A 15,706-nucleotide genomic window follows, 5' to 3' on the forward strand; every position below is an offset into this window, starting at 1 on the left:
TCAGTAACTTCCTTTGTAAAAAAAAAAATGACAACTGAAGCTTTATCCGTTTTTTTCATCCAGCATTATAGGCTCAAGTCTCAGTATGTGCACAGAATTTACAAAAATGTTGGCATTATTTTTTTTATTTTTAAACGCTGGATGAACTTAGTGTTATGTGGGACTGACTAATATTTATTCCTCTACTGATAGCATACAAATCAATCTCTTGACACCAAAATCAATTGTTTCAGCCATGCATTTTGGCCACTCAGACGTTTCTGTCACATTATTGTCTGCAGCTACAATTGGCTGACTTTAAGGTAACTTGATTTATTTTTTTCTTTAAAAAGATTCTCCAAGTAAAATTTTGAAAATCTAAATCTCACAGGTTGGGCTCAAAAGTGACTTGAAGTGACTTCTGCCAACATGTTTTTTCCTTCTCTGTTGCCAGAACTGAGCCAATCTTGCTCTGAGCCGCCACGCTGCTTGAGACAGATTTGCGTTAGGAATACATTGCAGACTGGGATTGCGAGGAATCATGTCCGTAGTAACCAGTCCGTGTTTGATTGCTGAGCACTAAGTAGATGCAACTTTGTTTTTGGTGCGCTAAGGATATCTCATTTTTGAGCGTGGTACCAATGTGCATGGCAAGACGAAACTTACTGCAAGTATGTGAAGAACAAGCATGCATCTGCGTTTTACTATACTTGTTAAATGCACCTAATGCTCTCAGTAGTTCTGCATCACTGAATGCTCTATAATGGAGTATTCGATACTAGTGCATTAACGGACAGTACTGAACTAGAATTTGGCTTTCTCCATTGACTGACATAACACATCTGTATTATGTTTTTATTTTATAGCATTGACAAAAGTCACCTACGTGCCTCGTGTGCAAAATAGGCCCTATTTGGGCCTTATTTACAATGTAGATAAAGAGATTCTTTAAGACAGAACTGAGACTTCTCAAACACTGTTGTTATCTAGCCACCTATTTCTTACTGACAAGCATCATCCCTTCCATATATTACAGCCTAACAAAAATAAATAATGACTAAAACAGAATAAAAAAAAACAGGAAACACATCATTAAAATAAGCTGAATCATGATTACAAAAATGTCCGTTTTACTTTACCCACACTGCCACCTAAAGGACACTTGCTGTATAGCATTCAAAAAGAGCACTCCAAATAAATAATCCAGTTAAGATTTGATGAAGCATGATACAGCTAGAAGTCTTTGAAAAACTAACAGCACATCACTAATTAGTCTGTAGTCGTTACCTACCTCAAGTGTTTTTAGTACTAGCATTTATGTCGATTAAGAATGAAATATGAAAACAAAATCATCGCACTTCAAGAGTGCTATTAAACTGCATTGGCGGCCGCAGGTATCGTTCACGCTCTATGGCTAATTGCCGGGCTGCACCTGAACTTGCAACTTGAAACAATGGCAAGACCAAATACAACTCGTATTTAGTGTTAAAGTGCAAGTTTTACTGGTGGCTGCTAATATATGTGTAATAGCATCCAAAGGGGTTTTATAGGATTACACCTCTTTCCCACACCTGTGTTCCCTAATGACATATGTGACAAGATGGTCAGTGCTTCTGATAGACTGTGAAAATGCCCGTGAAGGATCCATGTTTGGTCCGTGTGTCCATTTTTTCCCTGTGTGTCACCCCTATTCCACGTATACTGCTAGGTTGAAAATGAATTTCCAAATTTAGTCTCCTACCAATAGCCCATGAAAACCAAGGACCAAACACAGATACCATGTCTGTGGTTTTCACAGACCCATAAACTGTAATGTTTGTCAGGAATCCGTAATTATGGACAAAAACACATGCTTCTGTGGTGTCATCATGGATCCCGTGGAAACCCAATGATGTGTGAATACACACGTTTAAGTCAGTGGATACGGTCTGTGGAGACCACGAACAGCACACATCTGTGATTCACTGGCATGTGAAAGAGGCCTTAGATAAACATGGTGACTTTCTTCCAAATATAGCACCTCACCTGTTCACAGGTTGTCTGTAGTATAGCAGCTGAGCCCATTTTCTTCAATGGAGCTGAACTGCAATGCCAGATATGACCTATGGACAAGTTTTTTTTTAGCTGTTTTTGGAAGAGAGCAGCCATGTTATCCTAATCCTGTACAACCCATTCAAAGAGCCTTGACAAAGGTGGTAAGGATAAAAATTTTGTGAAAATATATGTCTCTAACATAACCTGCAGACAAGACAGGTGGAACAGGTGAACGTTCATTGGGGGCCTACGACAGGCCTTCAATCCCCTGTATTCTATTGAGAGGGGTTGTCTACTGCACAGACATAAGAGAAGTATAAGTGGGCTGCTGAAGCTTGGTTTATGGAGAATGTTAGTGAAAGAAGGTAGACCTGTTATTTTTTGTGTGTACGTACTGTATATGGCCATGTGAGACAGTAACCAGGCTATTTTCTTCATAATATGGCAGGCGCAGCACCATGGGACGCCATAGGCCATGTATTACCGTTCATTTGCGCTGAGTTGCTGGGTCTTCATTGAACACACAACGTGGTATGTTTTAAATCCTTGGGGTGTTAAAAATTTTAAGCCAAGTCTTGCCCAGTCCTAATATTTTTTAATTCTTCCCCTTCTACCCTCCCAAACTTGCCAAGATAATCATCCATATAATTAGTTTCCATGCGCTGTGCAGTCCTAGAGGTTGGGTGATCGGTGATATGGTAGGTGAGGGTGGTGATGGTTTTAGTTGGAATCTCCCATCACTTGTGGTGTCACTTGCCATACACACTCTCGTCACTGTAAGCCACATAGAGAAAACAATCCTCCTCATGGTTATCCTGAAAGGCAGAAACAGTTACTAGGTTTAGTGGCACAAGGATATTCAGCGCACACTAAGAACAATGTGTTGAACAGTCAGCGCCATCCACAATTCATCACTACAAATTCAACCTGAATATGAACGCTCTTCGAAAATCAATAATTTTTTTTCTACATATTAGACCATTGAGACTGAGAAAGATTTTAGATCAGCCAGATGGCTGTACAATCCAACGTATTGTATTATGTAATCAACAGTTGACTACATTTTCCCCAAATTAGGACTGATTAAAGGGGTTGTCTCATCATGGACAATGGGGGCATATCGCTAGGATATGCCCCCATTGTCTTATAGGGACCCGCACCTATATCGAAAACTGAGCCCTGCAAGTGAAGGATGGCGTACTGCACATGCGCAGCCGCTCTCCATTCATGTTCTATGGGGCCGGCGAAAATAGCTATTTCCGTCAGCCTCATAGAAATTCATGGGAATTAATTTGTCACGAAACACTATAAATCAGGTATACCCAGTCCCAGGCCACTCTGCCCTAGGGTACGGCCACACTGAGCGGCCGTACTTAGGGTGGGTTGCGGACATGCTGCTGTGAAGAGCCTCATGGCCAATTAGCCTGCAGCTACCTTTCATATAATAATGGACAGCACACTGTATAGTCGGTCTTCATTGTTAATGGCCGTGCGGCACCTTTAATGCACCTTTAAACATGGGCTGTACACACTTCTCCAACCCCAGTGCTCTCCTGCCATACAGGTGGGAGCCCTTCTTCTGCCATCTGCTTTTCCTCCTTTTACACATCATCTGATATCGATGAGAATATGTCATCAGGAACATCCAGCTCCTCCTCTCTATGCATTTTGCTGACTTTTCTAGGACATGGAGACTTTGAAGGATGATTTGGGAGAAGTAAAGCCAATAAAAGATGAGGATGGTCATCATTAAGACCTGGCCCACCTAAGTGGTGCAGACTGGATGGTATTGGTTGGCATGCTGGCATTGGAATAATAAAGGTTTCCATCTTATTGGTATTGAATTCTTCTAGTAATAATTTTCAGCACTGTCCCCAGCGCATAAGCGATTGCCACGTCTCCCCCTATGCTCAGCTCACAGGACAATGACAGAGATCGCACAGGATGAGGGTTTTATAGGGCTGTGACATCAATCAGCAGATTGGCTGGCTGCATGGTATTATGGGTTATCTTACTTTCCCGGGCTTGTCTCCTCTAAACTTAGATTCACTTTGTAACACGAGCAACTGCCATTTTAGGAAAACCTGATTTGTTACTACGAAGCGTGAGGAAATTCGGATTTGTTGCAAATCAAAATTTTCCTAACCTTCGGACCGAATTCCTCTTTGAATGCTTCACTTCGCTCAACACTAGTAGATACAAATAGCATCCAGGTAAAACTGATGCACTGAATAATGCCAAGTGCCAGGTGCATAACACAGGGATTCAGAGAACAACTAATACAAAATCCTTGACTCCTTAGGCCTTGCACTAGACCAGGCATTCTCAAACTGCGGCCCTCCAGCTGTTGTAAAACTACAACTCCCACAATGCCCTGCTGTAAGCTGATACCTGTAGGCTGTTTGGGCATGCTGGGAGTTGTAGTTTTGCAATGGCTGGAGGGTCGCAGTTTGAGGATGCCTGCACTAGACAATATATGATGTATCAGTTTCCTGGCTTGGACAGTTCTGCCAACCAATATTGGAGAACTCTGTTCTAGTGTTGATCGAGCATGCTCAGCCAAACAACGCGTGTGCTGGAGTAAGTGTATTTAAATGTAATTTAGTATCTTTTTTTGAAAAGTTTCTGCCAGGATTTGAACTCCAAACCACTTGTACATAAGAGGTAAGGACCTTATCCATTCAGCTATAAAGCTGAATGCTAAACTGTGTTAGGAAAAATCTCATAGTTTCTGATGTAGTGAGCATTTCTATTCAGCAGAAGACTTATTTTATATTTCTGTGCAGGTTAACATGTAGCTCTATAGTGTAGCGGTCAATGTCCTTGCCTCTTATGTACAAGGTTGGGAGTTCGAAACATATATATATATATATACAAATAATTTTTTTGCCATAATATATCTACATATATTATTATATATTTAGAATATATAATATATTATAATATATGTAAATATATTATGGCTAAAAACATCAGTAGTAGTTTCCCACATATTATGCATACATATATATCAGAAGTTTGATATAGATAGAGATATATATATATATATATATATATATATATATATAATCTATTTATTCATTTTTTTCAGTAATTACACATTTATTTTGTGCCATACATTTTTTATAATTACTAAAAAAATATTAAATATAATCTCTATTTCTGAAATGTTTCTGCCAGGATTCAAACTCCCAACCTTGTAAACATTAGAGGCAAGGATGTTAACCACTAAACTATAGAACTACATGTTAACCCACATAGAAATATAAAATAAGTCTTCTGCTGAATAGGAATACTCACTACATCAGAAACTACTATGAGGTTTTTCTGACACAGTTTAGCATTCAGCTTAATAGCTTAGTGGATAAGGTCCTCTAATGTACAACCTTGGGAGTTTGAATCCTGGTAGAAACATTTTAGAAGTAGAGATTAAATTTATATATTTTATATTTTTTTAGTAATTGTAAAAGATGTATGGAACAAAATAAATTTGTAATTACAAAAATATATATATATATATATATATATATATATATATATATATATATATACTATAGATAGATAAAATCATACTTCTGATATATAATGTCCAATAATGCCCAAAAGCCTTTTTTTTTCATAGGCAGATTATCCAACCAATTATTGGGATGAGCATTCATACAGACTCTTGTTTGCAATATTTGGCCCATGTAAATGTGATGCCGATCACCCAATGCAATGTCAATTGTAACTGTCTTCTATTGGATGACCGTTCATACATTCATAAACCTCACTGCCCATATGACTTCTACTGTATGTCCCATATCTCATCATTCCTTCCACCAGTTATACCACATATGCTGTAGGTGACTGGGCCAATTACTGGGAACAAACATTTGTACCAAAAATTTTTCCCAATAATTGAACCATGCAAATGTGCCACCGATCACACAGTATGCTCATTTGTTCGGTAATCTGATCATTAATGCAGCTCAAAAATTCAGTCTGACAAACAATTAAATGCTATGGGGACAATTGATCGTAATTACAATTTCCCTAATCCTAATATTTAAGAAAATGGATAATTGTAAATGCAGCAGGTGATGATCAGGAATGAGCAGTTTGTTCCCAATCATTGCTCTGTGTATCAGCCCATGTAAATGGTCTCTAACTTACTAAGATAATATTTCCAAGAACAGATAATCATCTAGAAATACATAACAGGCACCCTAAAAGTGAGTGGAAGTTGATGGGTAAACAACTGTTGAACAAATGATCAACTGCTGAAAGACCATTTTGCAGACATGGCCATACACATTTTAGTCCATATTAGATCTTACAGTTGTTCAAACTGACCATACATGTTCAAGAAACAAAGCGAGGGATGAAAAATCTTTTTGGGCACATTTTTTTCAAAGAAAGATTTTTATCCATGAATGACCTTGAATGACGTTGAACAAAAAACCTTTTGTTCATTTATTGGATGAAAATTTGAAACACAGCTGACTTTTCAGACAATGATGGTTGGTCATCGGTTGGCTAAAACCTAAAACGATTGTTTTAAATTTTAAATCCTTGTAGTTCAAATTGTTCATTTTGATACACTTTAGACTAAAGTCGTTGTTCAGTGTCGGGGTTGTTGAGCTTTGTTGGACCTTGCTACCTGACCTTCGCATCTTGTCAGGCTTGTGGGTGGAAACATACCGACCTGCTTCTGGCTACTGGGTTACAGCACCATCGGTCTTCTACTGCCATTGATACAGTCCACTGCCTGTTTGTAGGGTTCATATGGTCCTCTGCAACCAGTGACTGGCCGCAGCAGTGACATGTCCCCCATGCATCGTGTGACCCAATGATGTGATGCATGGGGGACATTTCATTACTAGAGCCAATCAATAGCTGCAGTGGCAGACAAAAGGCAGCTGGGCACCGATGCAGCGGGAAACCCAGAGGTGGGGAACAAGAAAGTGTGTTTCCCTCCACAGGGCCCAAAGGGGGCAGAGGAGGTCTGACAGAAAGGCCTCCAAAGCTGGACAACCTCTTTAACACCAATAATAATGTCTTAAGATAATTTTTCATAATATAATTATTTTTCAGAGATTTTCGTATGAACATAACTATTCTTGGTTTCTTACTTCATATAGTTGTCCCATGGTAGCACTGGTAGGGGGAATTGTGTTGTTGACAAAGAAGAAGAGAGCGTCTTCTGGGCGAAGGTGAATCCGCTTCCTGATGAGGAAGTAAAATTGTCCAACTGGAGGAAAACACAGATAACATTAATTTACAAAAAATAACTTAAAGGACAAAAATGAAAGCCATGGGGTATTTTATAGGAATGTTTTTTCTCAGTGGTAGGTACCCAAGATTGCAGCCCCACATGTCTAGATCACTGAACATGTCACAGTATATTATATAATGTATAAGACATTTTAGAGAAATGACGTACCGGTCAGGTCTGATGGCACTAAGTATTTCCTTTTGTCTAAATCTGGAACTCGAGCTTTTGGAGCCTTTTCTACAATAACCTGAAAAAGAAACATTTTTGAGAAATACAGTACATATAAAAGTGTCAGTCATCTCATTTATATGTTAACATTAATATATGCAGAACATCAGGTGAGCTCAGTTTTCCCAATGTGTTGACTTGAAGGAGGCACATGGAGGTATTCCATAGTTATGGAAAAGGTGTGATAGTTTCCGGTTCCGGTGATAGACGGCCTGTTGCTGCCTGTTTTTGCGCCTGTCGCTGCCTGAGTTGCAGCGACAGGAGCTCAGCCCGGTGACAACATGTCGTACAAATACGTGGTGACTGTGGAGAAGCCCACTGCGGTGAATGCCTGTGTGACAGTACACTTCACATACGAGGATGTCTTGAATCTTCTGATAGCCAAGAATACACATCTAGAGATCTATGTGGTGACACCGGAGGGGCTGCGCCCTGTAAAGGAGGTTGGGATGTATGGCAAGATCGCAGTAATGGAGCTCTTTAGACCCAAGGGTAAGAATAAAGACCTGCTCTTTGTACTGACCGCTAAATACAACGCCTGCATCCTGGAATATAAGCAGACTGGTGACAGCATTGATATCATCACCCGCGCACATGGCAATGTACAGGATCGCATCGGCCGACCTTCTGAAACAGGAATCATTGGGATTATTGACCCAGACTGCCGCATTATTGGGTTGCGTCTGTATGATGGTCTATTCAAAGTAATCCCCCTCGAGAGAGACAATAAGGAGTTAAAGGCCTTCAACATCCGATTAGAGGAGCTGCACGTCATTGATGTCAAGTTCCTGTACAGCTGCCAAGCTCCCACTATCTGCTTCATGTACCAAGATCCTCAGGGCCGTCATGTAAAAACGTATGAGGTCTCCCTCAGGGAAAAGGAGTTTAGCAAAGGTCCATGGAAGCAGGAAAATGTGGAGGCGGAGGTGATAGCAGTTCCAGAGCCGTTTGGAGGAGCCATTATAATAGGTCAAGAATCTATAACTTACCACAATGGTGAAAAATACTTGGAGATAGCTCCTCCAATTATTAAGCAAAGTACAATTGTGTGTCACAATCAGGTAGATGTTAATGGCTCCCGGTATCTTCTCGGAGACATGGAAGGTCGCTTATTTATGTTGCTGCTGGAAAAGGAAGAGCAGATGGATGGAAGTGTCACTCTGAAGGACCTCCGAGTAGAGCTGTTGGGGGAGACATCCATTGCAGAATGTCTCACTTACCTGGATAATGGAGTAGTGTTTGTAGGCTCTCGACTTGGAGACTCCCAACTGGTGAAGATTTCTCCCGTGCATCCCCCACACTCTGGAACTCTCTACCCCAACATATCAGACTCTCACCTACAGTGGAATCCTTCAAAAGAAACCTGAAAACCCACCTCTTCAGACAAGCCTACAACCAGTGAGCCTGCTGCCTCTATACCGCCATGACCAACTTCACCCGCACCTACTAGGTCTTTCTCCCATACCATGTAGATTGTAAGCCCTCACGGGCAGGGCCCTCTCTCCTTCTGTACCAGTTTGTAACTCGTCTTGTTTATGATTTATGCATTTGTCTGTATTATGTATACCTCTTCTTATATGTACAGCGCTATGGAATGAATGGCGCTTTAATAATAAATAATAATAATAATATAATCTCGATAAGTCCCCTAGATCAATGGTTACGACGTATTTTAGGAAGTGAATATGTACAGAACCAGGATTTTTCAGTGATAAGGCAACATATACAGGAGAAACTCGAAAAATTAGATCATCGTGCAAAAGTTCATTTATTTCAGTAATGCAACTTAAAAGGAATTACATTAATGCAGCTTAAAATTAGAATTTTGTGAAAAGGTTCAATAGTCTAGGCTCAAAGTGTCACACTCTAGTCAGCTAATTAATCCATACCCCCTGAGCAAAGGGTACCTCAAAATTGAGACTTTGGCGTTTCATAAGCTATAAGGCTACTTTCACACTTGTGGCAGAGTGATCATGCAAGCAGTTCTGTCGCTGGATCTGCCTGCCGGATCCGGCAAAACATATGCCAACTGATGGCATTTGTAAGACTGATCAGGATCCTGATCAGTCTGAAAAATGCCTGATCAGTCAGAAAAATTCATTGAAATGCCAGAACCGTCTTTCCGGTGTCATCCGGCAAAACGGATCCAGCATTTATTTTTGTTAACTTTTTTTTCGATCTGCACATGCGCAGGCCGGAAAGGACGGATCCGGCATTCCGGTATTTTGCACTAATACATTCCTATGGAAAAAAAATCCGTCATTCAGGCAAGTCTTCAGTTTTTGGGGCCGGAGATTAAACTGTAGCATGCTGCGGTTTTATCTTTTGCCTGATCAGTCAAAACGACTGAACTGAAGACATTCTGATGCATCCTGAAAGGATTGCTCTCCATTCAGAATGCATGGAGATATGCCTGATCAGTTCTTTGCCGGTATAGAGCCCCTAGGACGGAACCCTATGCCGGAAAAGAATAACGCTAGTGTGAAAGTACCCTAAGCTATAATCATCCAAATTATAACAAACAAAGGCTTGAAAATATCTCGCTTTGCATGTAATGAGTCTATCTCATATATAAGTTTCACCTTTTAAGTTGCATTACTGAAATAAATGAACTTTGCACGATATTCTAATTTTTCGAGTTTCACCTATAGAGGCAGATCAAGCATCCACAGATCCATGGTGTTACCATGGATCTGTGGCCTTGAAGTGAAGTTTCACCAATTATTAACATTGGCAATATAGTCCAGAAACTGACTATATTTGCAATATATCAAGTCTAATTATTGAAAAATCATTGCATTGAGCTGCCACACGTTTATTGATCAGGGGTGGCATACACTGTCTCTGCTGCTTAACTACAAAAAATACTAGGTCCACCAACAGCTGCTTCATGATGGTTTCCAGCCAGGTAACAAAAACAGGTAAAAAGCAGTAAAATGGTAATGAAGATATGGTAAATGACAAAAGCTGCTAGATTTACATCGGCTGACTAATGCTAGTCAGAGCAAAAAAAACTGTGGGACCAATTATCCAAAAATATACCAACTTTATTACAATAATGTATATAAAATATGGAAGAAAAAAGGCAAGCTGAAAAAGGATATACAGAGAAGCAAGTGGCAACACCTCATTGGACAGCCATGTACCTCCGCAGAGCTGTGATAACAATCTCCGGATACCAGGCTATATGCTGTGTCTCACAATAAATGGTAATAAATCTCCTAAAATAGAAGGATATATGTATAATAACCGTGGTAATAATACATATCACCCACCCCTGTAGGGGAATATGTTGTGCGACTACTATTGCTAATCAAGCAATAATCACCATTCAATATGAGACCGACAGCATAAGCCCCAAGTAACTACGTGAAACAATGTACACCAAGTAGGTGAGAATTATTCAGCTCACAGCCTCAGTATATAACATAGGCCTAAGGCCTCATGCACACGGCCGTTGTTTTGGTCCGGATCCGAGCCGCAGTTTTTGTGGCTCGGATGCGGACCCATTCAATGGCCCCATTGATGCTCCGTTCCATGGCCCCGCAAAAAAAATATAACCTGTCCTATTCTTGTCCGTTTTGCGGACAAGAAAAGGCAGTTATATCAATGGCTGTCCGTGCCGGTCCGCAAATTGCGGAATGCACATGGACGCCATCCGTGTTTTGCGGATCCGCAATTTGCGGACCGCAAAACACACAACGGTTGTGTGATTGTAGCCTAATATGAACAATGTGGCATAACGATATAATCATGGACACGTATTACGAGGGACGTACTGAAGACATGGTCTGACCAATAAGAGGTAAGGGAGCCCCAAGTGCAAGGCCTCGACGCGCGTTTCACCTTAATGGTCAGACCATGTCTTCAGGTACGTCCCTCACCTCCTGAAGTCATTAAGGTGAAACGCACGTAGAGGTCTTGCGCTTGGGGCTCCCTTACCTCTTTTTGGTCAGACCATGTCCTCAGGTACGCCCCTCGTAATACGTGTCCATGATTATATCGTTATGCCACATTCTTCATATTAGGCCTATGTTACATACTGAGGCTGTGAGTTGAATAATTCTCACCTACTTGGTGTACATTGCTTCACATAGTTACTTTGGGCTTATGCTGTGGGTCTCATATTGAATGGTGATTATTGCTTGATTAGCAATAGTAGTCGCACAACATATTCCCCTACAGGGGTGGGTGATATGTATTATTACCACGGTTATTATACATATATCCTTCTATTTTAGGAGATTTATTACCATTTATTGTGAGACACAGCATATAGCCTGGTATCCGGAGATTGTTATCACAGCTCTGCGGAGGTACATGGCTGTCCAATGAGGTGTTGCCCCTTGCTTCTCTGTATATCCTTTTTCAGCTTGCCTTTTTTCTTTCATATTTTATATACATTATTGTAATAAAGTTGGTATATTTTTTGATAATTGGTCCCACTGTTTTTTTTGCTATGACATTGTGTGTTGCCCAGGTGAAGTGGAGTGCTGTCAGCGTTAGGCCTCATGCACACGACTGTTGTTTGCTTCCGCGTCCGTTCCGCCGATTTTAGCTTTTCTGATGCGGACCCATTCATTTCTATGCAGCCGTTGAAAATGCGGATAGTCCACCATTTGTTATCCGCGGCCGTGGTCCGTGGTTCCAGTCCGTCAAAAAAATATAACCTGTCCTATTCTTTTCCGCGAAAACCGCTTCGCGGACCCATTCAAGTCAATGGGACCGCCAAAAATGCGGATGCACAACCGTCTGTCATCCGGGTCCGCGTCCGTTTTTGTAGAATCAGTATCCTGGGTGGGGATATTAAAATTACACATTTTTTACCTTCCTTTTTGGTCCGCCCAAAAAAACTGAAGACACACGGAAACACAACGGGAAAAAAAAAAAAACGGCAACGGAACAACGGATCCCCAATCTGCGGAACGGAAAACAACAACGGTCGTGTGCATGAGGCCTTAGACAGAGAGGTTTTGTAGGTTTATAATGCTAGTCAGAGTCAGAGCCGGCGGAGCTTCACTGTCTTCCATGGCAGAAGATGGTAGTCTGGATTCTCAAGAATGTTCTTGATTGCGTCTTTCCTTCTAATTCATCTCTAAGCATAAAGCATTTCTATATGTTTAATATGTAGCATCTGGAACCATCTGTAACAGCAGGATGCCACAGGGTGGCCAGTGACATCATTTTGTGGGCTCTGCCCTGCCCAGAGGTGCCCTAGATATTCACTCTTTTGAGGATGCAGCGTCTGCTTTCATTTCCGTATTTATGTCAAGGTGACCGCACATATTAGAGGTAGGCCTTGATCATGCAGAGTTTAGGAGTGAGCTTAGGCGCGATGATCCAAACATACTTCCCGCTATGAAACTCTCATAATGTCTATAGTTCAATATTCCCATTTGATCCACGTAGCTTCGACAGTCATACAGTTAGTCATAGGTGTAACTCCATTAACATATACAGTCTACTGTATATCTGCACTACCGCATGAATTTGACCTGTCTTGGACATTGGCGGGGTCTAACCCAATCTATACATATCATAGAAATCTATGTTTATCCTATTTCGTGTAAAACGGCAAGACTTAAATGAGGCACAAACATGCGATGAGCCCCCCCCCCCTCTCATTGCAGTGCTGAGGGAGGAGGAGCGGTGTGCGCACCATCTTTCCCCAGACACACATACAGGTAGGGGGTCTGTTGCCTGCCCCCCGCAGGGCTCCACAATGTGGACACGTATCTTTATCATCAATTGTGTACAATCGTCATACGCAGAGTCCCCACAACAGGAAAAGCCAACGACAACAAGTGACCCAATATTATACCTCCATGGTTAACGGTGCTGTAAACCTTGGTTAGGATACAGACTAGGGAGATTATAGGAAGACTGTGAAAGGCGGTATATAGTATATAGACAAGAACATCGCCCCCCTGTCATCTATATATATAATGACCACCCCACCCCCATGTATACAATGCCATAGGATTCTCTATATTGCTGTGATGTGTTCTGGTGCAGGAAATCGGATACTGTATAGGTCATTTATAATTACGCCTCCATGATATGAAGAGGTTAATAATGCAGTCTGTAGACGAGTGTATAAGGCGTATACTCACAGGAACCCTGTCTGGATATTTCTTCCTAATCTTCTCCCCCTCCTTCTTCCTGTATTCATAGGGGTGATCCTCTTTGTATTGAAATTTCATGGCTGCAGTGCTGCAGTGATGGCTTCAGGAGAGCAGATCCTTCCCTTTAAGCCTCAGTAGCGGTGTCTGCTACCAAGCTAGCAGCAGGGTATTGTGACATCAGAGGACACTCCTCTGGGCAGCACCAGAAGAACCAAACAAAGGGCAGGCCGTGTTAACCCCTTCTCAGCGCCTACGCGACCGCCCCAAACTGGGACATACAGAACCCACCCCATTCCAGGCTTCCTGCTTTAGCCACTGTGAAGGTCCTCCTTGTCATGAAGAGTGGCCCTGTTTGGACAAGCCCTGCTTTGTAATGCATGGCTGGAAGGCAGCGATTTACATTACAGAGCCATGGCATAGCAAAGCCAGCATGCAGGCAGGGAAAGAGTTAACGTGGTGATATTCCATATGTGCTGCCTGTAGGGGAGGAGGCGAGTGATGCTGTGTTGTGTTGCTGTGCTCACCAGTCTTGTGACTGGATCACATGAATGCAGGAGAAGGTAAACAGGTGACTCAGCCAGAAGGGAGAGCAGGTGCTCCCTGGACTGCGACGGTTGCATAACAGGTGCTCCATGTACTGGGAGGAAACAAATAGTTCTGGTTTATTTATGTAGCACCAACATATTCCATAGCGCTGTACAGAGATTTTCATTACTCCCTGTTCCCACTCGGATTTACAGTCTACATTCCAATCAGTCTATTTTTGGAGTGCGGTGGGAGGAAAGCAGGATATCCGAAGGAAAACAATCCAAACACAAGGAGAACATACAAACTCTGCGCAGATGTTGCTCCTGGCAAGATTCAAACTTAGGGCCACAGTGCTAACCCCTGATGGTGCACTTCACCCCAAAATAGTAGTGAATGCTGAATGTGTCTATTCAGCTAATTTTAGTGATATCTGTTTCTGGGAAAGCTGAGTGACATTATAGAGGTTATTAGAGCACACATGGGGGTTATCATCCAGCTTTTCAGTAATTAGGGTACAACCCCTCCATTAAAAACAGATGAACTGTCATTTTTGTCATGGCCATTTTACATCAGCGTATGCAACTATTTTCTGTCCAATTGTCCGTTTTTAATGTCCGTTTTTAATGTCCGTTTTACATCCATCTAGTATCTGTTTTTAATGGCCGTTATAGATAATGTCCCCCAGTTGTGCCCTCAGCATAGATAATGATCCCCAGTTTTGGCCCCAGTATAGAAAATGGCCCTAAGTTGTGTCCCCAGTACAGATAATGGCCCCCAGTACAGATAATGGCCCGCAGTTGTGCCCCCATCAGAAATAATGGTCCCCAGTTGTGTTGCCAATATAAATAATGGTTTCAGTTGTGTTCCCAGTACAGATAATGACCTACATTTGTGCCCCAGTGTAGGTAATAGCCCCCAGTTCAGATAATGGCCAGCAGTTGTGCCCCCAGCATAGATAATGGCCCCCAGTTGTACCCTAGTATAGATAATGGCACCCAGTTCAGATAATGGCCCACAGTTGTGCCCCCAGCATAGATAGTGGCCCCCAGCTGTGGCCCAGTATAGATAATGGCTCCTAGTTCAGATAATGGTCTGCAGTTGGGCCCCCAGAATAGATAATGGCCCCCAGTTGTGCCTTAGTATAGGTAATGGTTCCTAGTTCAGATAATGGACTGCAGTTGTGCTCCAAAATAGATAATGGCCCCCAGTTGTGCCCCAGTGTAGGTAATAGCCCCCAGTTCAGATAATGGCCCGCAGTTGTGCCCCCAGCATAGATAATGGCCCCCAACTGTGGCCCAGTATAGATAATGGCCCCTAGTTCAGATAATGGTCTGCAGTTGGGCCCCCAGAATAGATAATGGCCCCCAGTTGTGCCTTAGTATAGGTAATGGTTCCTAGTTCAGATAATGGCCTGCAGTTGTGCCCCCAGAATAGATAATGGCCCCCAGTTGTGCCTTAGTATAGGTAATGGTTCCTAGTTCAGATAATGGCCTGCAGTTGTGCCCCCAGAATAGATAATGGCCCCCAGTTGGGCCCCAGTATATATAATGGCCCC

The 15,706-nt window shown here is 42.0% G+C and overlaps 1 protein-coding gene across 1 annotated transcript; it reads right to left on the minus strand.

Moving 5' to 3' along the window:
* Positions 1-820: 820 nt before the first annotated feature.
* On the minus strand, positions 821-13,841 carry LOC121005889 (gamma-aminobutyric acid receptor-associated protein-like 1). The gene is made up of 4 exons (XM_040438697.1): positions 13,612-13,841; positions 7,439-7,517; positions 7,128-7,246; positions 821-2,828 (listed from the first exon to the last, which is right to left on the minus strand). Exons 1-4 carry the CDS (start codon positions 13,699-13,701, stop codon positions 2,763-2,765), a joined length of 354 nt encoding a protein of 117 aa, XP_040294631.1. The 5' UTR covers positions 13,702-13,841; the 3' UTR covers positions 821-2,762.
* Between the last annotated feature and the right edge of the window lie 1,865 nt (positions 13,842-15,706).

The sequence above is a fragment of the Bufo bufo genome, chromosome 6 (genome assembly GCF_905171765.1).
Source record: "Bufo bufo chromosome 6, aBufBuf1.1, whole genome shotgun sequence".
NCBI classification, from domain to species: Eukaryota; Metazoa; Chordata; class Amphibia; order Anura; family Bufonidae; genus Bufo; species Bufo bufo.

Excerpts from the sequence above, each read along its gene's own strand:
- LOC121005889 (XM_040438697.1), bottom strand. The coding sequence starts at position 13,701 with ATGAAATTTCAATACAAAGAGGATCACCCCTATGAATACAGGAAGAAG. Across the intron at positions 7,518-13,611 it reads AATATCCAGACAGGGTTCCT|GTTATTGTAGAAAAGGCTCC; the intron begins GTGAGTATACGC and ends TTTCTTTTTCAG. Across the intron at positions 7,247-7,438 it reads AGTGCCATCAGACCTGACCG|TTGGACAATTTTACTTCCTC; the intron begins GTACGTCATTTC and ends GTTTTCCTCCAG.